General features: G+C 58.1%; 1 protein-coding gene across 1 annotated transcript in view; it reads left to right on the top strand.

The window, feature by feature from the left end:
- LOC119094294 (uncharacterized) overlaps positions 1 to 8,171 on the top strand; it is a gene marked incomplete in the record, with an annotated part of 147,999 nt that overhangs the window by 3,948 nt on the left and 135,880 nt on the right. Inside the window, 3 exon segments of the mRNA XM_037217367.1 lie at positions 1,208 to 1,337; positions 3,551 to 3,721; positions 5,634 to 5,847. Of these exon segments, the coding sequence (XP_037073262.1) occupies positions 1,208 to 1,337; positions 3,551 to 3,721; positions 5,634 to 5,847 (515 nt within the window).

The following is an 8,171-nucleotide window of genomic DNA, read 5'->3' on the forward strand; positions in this document are numbered from 1 at the left end:
TCACTCAATCACTCAATCACTCACTCACTCACTCACTCACTCACTCACTCACTCACTCACTCTCAGTCTCAGCCGCCAGACGTTCCCCGTCAGGGAGGCGGCTTTATGAGGATGCACGAGGCGATCACTACCTCACATCATACGCTGTGCTATCCTAGCGGGCACCCGCCCGCCGCCCTCTGCACGTTGGACCTCTTCAGACCTTGGCTGGTTCTCTAACTGCCCGTATAACGGGCCGCGCCGCCGCAGACCTATTTCTGTAGTGGTCTGACGTCTCGGTGCCACCACCCCTGGTGACGCCACTCGACCTGCAACAGGGCGGCAACCGCATACACCCGTTCCGCAATACAGCTAATATGGATCGGCGCTCGGGGATGACTATTGAGGCGTTCAGTTAATCTGGCGAACATTGGTTACACGGACATAATACCGACTGATGGCAGCAGAGCAGGCGGTTAATTTGGCACTTGGTCACGCGGACATAATACCGAATGATGGCAGCAGAGCAGGCAGTTCATTTTCAGTTGTCTTGCATGTATTTCAATCAATCAGCTTCTCTTTTTGCATTCAGCGATCTCTCTGTAATCAGCTGATCGATAATCCGGTGTTTAATCGAGCCGTTTTTACGACGGCGATCGTTGGGATTGCACTTCGTCTTCTGAGGTTGCCATGCAGTAAAGGATGGCAGGGTAGTTGAACGTGGTCTGTGCTTCTTTTTCAGCACGCAGGCATAGGGAACTTTTTATTTGGTGTTGTTGGTGGTTACTCCCTGGTTGCTCCTCTTGGTATTACGTGAAGGGTAGGCTATTGTGTTGTGCGTTGCTACGTTGTTCGCTGTATAATCGAAGCTGTCATGAGTGTGACCGATGCGCATGTGACCGGCCAGGCGCAAGAGTGTACTGTCATTTTTTCTCTCCATTTATTAACAAAAGAGGCAGTGAACCATAGCTCCGCGTGGGAGCCATTGCAACGAAGACTTGTCAGCATCATTTTGCTGTCTTTTTAATATCTTATTCACACACCTGGCAATTTGCCGACCCTATCTGCTATATGCCGTCTACTGTGCTACCGTGCCGGCCCTGTTTGCTGTCCGTCGTGCTACCCTGTGTGCTATCCATTGTGCTACCGTTCAGGCCCCGTCTGCCGTCCGCCGACCTCCGTTCCGCGCTCGTATGACGTCTCTTGACCGGTGTTTCCGGCTCCACAGGAAGGAGTGCAGCGCCGATACCTCCCACCGCCAGTCCTGGGGCAGCGAGGTCAGCAAGGACGCCTTCTGGGAGGCGCTGCAGCCCAGCTACGCCTTCCTCATGGAGGACCAGCTGATCGAGTCCTGCAAGGTGACGCCTACTCGCTCGTGTGCGAGTCTCAAATGAGGCGTACCCACCCAAGCCGTGTCGGTTCTTCTCGTATCCCGCCAGCACCACGCCTGGTGGGCCCGATGATGTTGGGGGAGGGGTAATGGGCGGCAGAGCGCTTCCGGATGGCACCAATATACAGAGAACTCCCAAAAACAGCATCTGAGCTGGACCCACTCCATGTGTCTCATTATCACTAGGAGCGATCACCAGCGCCTACTCTCTGCATTGGCGTATGTACCAGCAACGGCCCTCGCTAGAAATCGTGGTCATTTTCAATCTGCCCGCGCTCTTGGCAAAGTCGATAGCTGGGAAGTACCGCACGGCGTGGCGTGAGTTCTGAGATGCTTGTATTTGTGTTCTCACCGGGCCTGCCGCACGTGGTCCGAAGTGGAGATGCAGTACGTCAGCTGCCCACAGCGTGGTGCGGATGTCGGCCCGACCGTCCCATGTGGGTCCGGGCCGGCGCCGGTGGAGGCGGCTGTCGGGGCGCAGGATGTGTCGGTGGAGGCGACTGTCGGGGCGCAATATGTGTCTGTGGAGGTGGCTGTCGGGGCGCACGAGGTGTCGGCTGGAGGCTGACGCGTTGTATGGACGAGTGGGCCGCTGGCGCCGCACACCACCCTCAATCGAAGCAGGGGGAGGGGAAGTCGCGAGGGACCGTTGTCGCCTCAGTAGCCGGCGGCCGTGTCGTGTGTGGGCTCTGGTGTGACCCGCCGTGTCGTGTGTGGGCCCTGGTGTGACCGGCTGTGTCGTGTGCGGGCCCTGGTGTGACCCGCCGTGCCGTGTGCGGGCCCTGGTGTGACCGGCTGTGCCGTGTGCGGGGCCTGGTGTGACCGGCTGTGCCGTGTGCGGACCCTGGTGTGACCCACCGTGTCGTGTGCGGGCCGTGGCGTGACCCACCGTGTCGTGTGCGGGCCCTGGTGTGACCCGCCGGCCGGTCTGCCGTGGCGCCGGCCGGGCCCGCCTCGGCCGGCTCACTATCGCGTCAGCCGGCCCTGATACCGCCGCACACGGCCGCCCTATCGGTGTCTGTGTAAACGGAAGGGGTCGGCGGCGGCGCGACAGGTGCACCCGCTGACGGCTGGGGCCCCAGGTCGGAGCGGTGCGCGACGACAGCAGTATCCCGCGGACGGAGGGGGGGGGGGGGGCATCGGCCCTGAAACCGGCGCGACAATGGCGCCGTAGACGGCGCCGCTTCATCAAAGGGTATCGCTCTCAGTTGAGTGCTGGCTTGAATCGCACTAACGTCGGCTTGTCCGTGGTGTGAGATGAGGCACAGGCGCGGATTGCAGGACTGGTGAGCTAGAGCTCTTTATCGTTTGGTGACGCTACGTCACTGTGCGTGTGCACCGGTACAATGGAGGATATGTTGCTATTAGTTGGTAGAGGTCAGCTGAAAACACCACCAGACCAAAATCTTGGCAAGGCCCATGCGGGACCCTAGCTTTCTCACGCAAGCACGACCGGTCTCCTTGCCACATGCTGATTGTCCGACGTTTGCACCCTGCCTGGACCGTGAGTTGAGTGTGTTGCCGAGTGGCTGGTCGCCGGCTCCGGCTGACCGACCACCGCCGCCGTACGCAGCCGTTCGTCTGATGACCGACACCTACCCATCATGGGGACCGCGGGCCACCGGCCTGGCTGTCTAGTATTGTTTACGTTTCTGCCAGTAATTGCGATTCATTCCACACACGACTCCCGTCTTAATGTTTTGTTTGCTCCTGACCGCGGGGCAACAGCCCCGCCATTGCCGGATTGGCAAGCCGTCGGACAGACGCCAGTGCCACCTGTTGAAGGGCTTACATACTGTTATGTGCTGTGCAGGTGGCGCCCGAGCGCGGTGTCGCCCTGTTCGCAGGATACCGTACATGCAGTGAATTGGATGTTCATCCTCCTGCCTCATCCTCGTTATGCTGGTTTGCCATCGATAGCCTTCGACTGTATTGCATTAACCTAAGTGGTAATAACGGGATGTGAGGCGATCCCATTCACGTGTATCCACGGGATGTAAAGTGATCCCTTAGCCCTTCTTCATTCGTGATCCCAAAATGGGATGCCCAACCATTAATATTTAGTGTTGTAGAGGATCTCGGCGATGTGCTTGTTCCGATGCCGAGGCCGCCTGATGTCGTGCCATGACACGAGCCAATGATGTGAGCGCCCTTATGCCACTGTCGCGTCTGCCGTCGCAGGAGGCTAATGGTGACCTGACCTGGGACGCCACGGACGTGCCCGGCATGGACTCCACCTGGTCCTTCGACGAGTTCATGGACCAGTACAACGAGCTGTACCAGTGGCTGAACGAGATTCAAGTGGTCATCTACAGCTCGCCGAAGAACATCACCGACCGGCGGCTTCGCGAGGTACGGCGCCCCGCCCGGACCGCGTGGTTGGAGCAGATACCTTCCAGCTGCCTCCTTTGCGTCAGCTGTTCGTGTAGGCGTATCCAAGGTGTTACGAAGTACTCAGATTTTATTGCTCAGCTGATTGCGGTGACTCGAAGGCTGCGTAATCCTTGCGCCCGGCGGCAGTATGGCGGTATGACATGACTGTGACATACAAGAAGTATGTGACAGGCGACTCCCAGCATACAAACCCGCAGAGGCAGCGAGCCCTCGCATGCTAGCATACTGGATGATCTGGCACTGGGTCCACTTCTGCGCATTGGCGCGGTCGCAGTCACTATAGGACATACAGACGGAGTCCGAACTGTGCTGGCCGCATGAGTAGTATACGCGGGATGTGAAGCGATCCGTTAGCCCCTCTTCATTCATGATCCTGAGTTGGGATGCCCAATAACTGGCATTTACCGAATGTGCTGCGCTGCATCACAAATGACCGCACCTGTGTGAGCTGGGGTGCTGCTTCACTCGGTCCCGGACAGAGGACAGAATACCTGTCCCCCTCCCTCCCCCCCCCTCTCTCTCTCTCTCTCTCTCTCGGAGGTAACGGATGCCCTCTATCGCTAGCAGTGTACTAGGTAACCCTGTCCAGACGTGTGATGGTTCCGTTCCCCTGTCACTGGTGTGCGGTTGTCCCTGTCCCTGTTTCTGTCCATGTTCTGTAATATTTTGGGTTTACATCAATGCTGATGTGCTTGATCCGGATTTGGGTTGTGACATCAAAAGCTGGATTTGTTCTATGAGCATGGTCTCATATGTCACTTTGACAAGTGCGGATGGCGACAATCGTTATTTCGCGATAGGACGTAGGCAAAGTGTGCTTGAAGAAAATTAACGGCGCCTACAATGGATGTGCGAGAAGTCTATCTGCAGAAGCAGTTGTGTTTCAGGACAAAACACAGCCCTCAGTTAGACACATTTGATATGCGTGGAAGGCAAAGGCTGGTTTGGGAGGGACGGCGGAACGTAGCCGAATCGTAACAAGAGAACGGAGCTGAGACAACGCAACGTCACGCTCAGATGGGGCTGAAAATCGTGCTGAAACTCAGCAATGTTGTTAGAGCGTAATCAGGAGAAGGGAGGTCTGCCCAGCGTAACCTGCCAGTGGCCAAGTGCTTAAACTGGCCAAAAATGTGTGACGCAGGTTATGGGACGGCCTGTCACTGCTTGGCAACAGGACCGCTTCGGGATTTTTCTGACGATTTGTCGACGAGCCCGCGTGTCGTGGCTCCAGATTTGATCTCCGATCACGGTTTGGTGCCGGCTGAGATCAGGCACGACTTCACACGCCCATCCCGACGAGAGCTGAGCCTCCAGCCGCGGCGCTCCCACATGGGGACAGGCCCGCTGAAGCATCCGTCTGCCATCACCCGCGGTCTCCGTGACACGGGCCGTGTAACCGCTCCCCTATCTTCCTAGACTCCCGTGGGGTAGGTCACCTAACCACTCCCTATCTACCGTAGTCTGTCGTGATTAAGTCATCTAAACGCTCCCCTATGCATCCAGTCTCCCGTGGAGTAGGTCATCTAACCGTTCCCCATCTCCACTGCAGTCTCTCATCGATTGGGTCATCTAATCGTTCCGTATCCTCTCCGCTGCAATCTCACGTCGATTGGGCCATCTGACCGCTCCCTATCTACCGTAGTCTGTCGTGATTAAGTCATCTAACCGCTCCCCTACTCATCCAGTCTTCCGCGGAGTAGGTCATCTAACCGTTCCCCATCTCCACTGCAGTCTCTCATCAATTGGGCCATCTAATCGTTCCCTATCTTCTCCACCGCAATCTCTCGTCGATTGGGTCATCTAACCGTTCCCTATCCATCGCAATCTCCCGTGGAGTAGGCCATCTAACCTCTCCCCACCTCCGCCGCAGTCTCACATGGAGGAGATTCAGCGCAAGTCGTACCGGCGCACGCTGCTGGCTGAGCAGAGTGTGCGACTGCAGCGGCGCCAGCCGGAACTGCGCGACGAGGTGGCCTGGCGGCTGGCGCACCTCTCCAACAAGTGGGACACACTGTTGCGCTGCGTGCGCCCGCCGTCGCCTTCGGAACACGCCAGCGACCCGGACATGGCCGGCATCGGTCCAGGTGAGCAGCGGCTACAGCCTCAGCGAGGACGGGCACTGGTCTGGACCAGATCAGGCGACGAGACCGATATCGGTCCAGGGGGGGGGGGGGGGGCGGGGTGGCGGCTGCGGGGTCCGCTGACTGCAGCGGTCACGGGGAGCTAGGCGGGCCGCGGCTCCGCCGCCGAGTCGGCGCTTTGAGCTGTGACCCCGCTCCTGCGGGCCTCGGGCTGCTTGTGGAGGGCTGGGCCGGTCCTCCGGGATGCTGCAGGCGGTGCCGGTCTTGGAGAGCAGGCACGGAGCAGCGCCGAGGTCGTCCCGGCGGCGCCAGGTGCTCTGGCGCTGGTGACATACCTGACGTGTCCGGCCGACGTCGTGGCCGTGACCTCGGCTGTGGTTTACCGAGGCGCTCCGGGATGAGTCGCGGACCCGCCGGGCGGGGTGCCGTGCGGTGACAAACAGAGCTGAATATGGTCCTGTCCGGTTAAGCGTCGGGTGATGATAAGCCTGGGCAAGTGATGGGGTATGGAGGAACCCGTGGACGGAATATTGCAGCTGGTAGGCAGCCCATGATGGTCCTCCGGGGAACATGATTCATTCTAGGCGAGCATTGCCTGTCCTAAGCGGTGGACAATGACAATGCCTGTGTGCTCCTATATTTTCTCGCACACGATTCATCATTTTTGTTTGTTCGAAGCCTTGGCCGGACCAGAGAATGTCCGATTGTCATAGCTGAATCTGCTCACTAAAATCCTTAAGGCCTGCAAGAATCAGTGCTCTCGACACAGAGCCGAATTCTGGCAGATTGCTGTTCCTGGTCCTGTTTTGTGGTGGCATTTTTAAGTCGACTTTAGTGCGCGCATCAGCCCAGAAGTGGGTCCGGCTCCAAGCCAGCTGTGTCGGAGACGTTTTCCACGACAAACCAACGGTGGGCGTCTCAGCCTATCTGCAGTGCTTTGGGGCATAGCTAAGATGTCGGTGTCAGCGAGTCATTGCTTGGAATTTGGCCGACTGGGATGCAAATTTTGATGCGTTCTCCTCCTTCTGTTGGTACCTTTGATATCGATAGGCTGTTACAGTTGATAGGTTGTCGGCGTCAGCGAGTGACTGCGCGGAATTTGGCTGACTGGGGTGCATATTTTAATGCGCTTTCCTCCTGTTGGTGCCTTTGATATCGATAGGCTGTTACAGTTGAGCCTTTGAACCTTTCCTTTCCCTTCTTTGTCTCATTTTGCAAGGTTGCCTCTTCGACTAGATTATGTCAATAAGTTTTGCTGCGGAGATGGTGCTCTTAGACTGGTCTGAGGCGGCACAGCTGGTCTGCGGTGATGCAGCTGGTCTGTGATGGTGCAGCTGATCTGAGATAGTACAGCTGGTCTGAGGTAGTACGGCTGGTCTGAGGTGGTGCAGCTGGTCTGTGATGATGCAGCTGGTCTGAGTTAGTACAGGTGGTCTGAGGAGGTGCAGCTGGTCTGTGGTGATGCAGCTGGTCTGAGGTAGTACAGCTGGTCTGAGGCTCTGCGGTTGGTCTGACGTGATGCAGCTGGTCTGAGGTGGCACAGCTGGTCTGAGGTGCTACAGTTGGTCTGAGGTGGTGCAGCTGGTCTGAAGTGGTGCAGCTGGCATGAGGTGATGTAGCTGGTCTGAGGTGCTGCAGCTGGTCTGAGGTAGTACAGCTGGTCTGAGGTGGTGCGGCTGGTCTGAGGTGGCGCAGCTGGCATGGGGTGTTACAGCTGGTCTGAGGTGCTGCAGGTAGTCTGAGATGGTGCAGCTGGTCTGACGTGGTGCAGCTGGTCTGAGGCACTGCGGTTGGCCTGTAGCGGTGCAGCGGTTGCTGTCTCGGTGCGGTGTTATCCGTCCCCGCTTATTGCCGTCCGCCGGCCCGGACCTGTGCCAGCCGGCGCGGTCTGGACCGGTGGAGGCCGCGTCTGATACTCGTCAGCCGTCAGAGGCAGCTGAGACGCTCGCCACGTAATCCCGTTACGTGAGCTCCCAACCGCGTCACGTGTCTCGGAAGACGTCGTCCCGGATATGCCTGCGGTTTGTAAGGGGGTGGGGGAGTCCAATAGCGCGAAACGAGCCCAATATCAAGGGCAGCGGCAGCCGAGCTGGCCCGGTCCGAGCTGGGCTCGGACAGAGGCCGCCGCCCGATGCCGCGACCACAATCTGGGGCGGGGTGCGACACTCCCTGTCCGTGAAAACAAAACGAGACCGGTCGCAGGTGATCGGGACCGGCCGACTTCTGGTGTCCGGGTTAGACAGGATCTCGAATGATTGCGGTTTGAAAAATGACGCCTCACAAAAATCGAAGCACAGCACGGCGATCCATGTCCGATTTGCTTGGAA

This window comes from Pollicipes pollicipes, unplaced genomic scaffold, assembly GCF_011947565.3.
Source record: "Pollicipes pollicipes isolate AB1234 unplaced genomic scaffold, Ppol_2.1 Scaffold_4002;HRSCAF=4701_pilon_pilon_pilon, whole genome shotgun sequence".
NCBI lineage: Eukaryota > Metazoa > Arthropoda > Thecostraca > Pollicipedomorpha > Pollicipedidae > Pollicipes > Pollicipes pollicipes.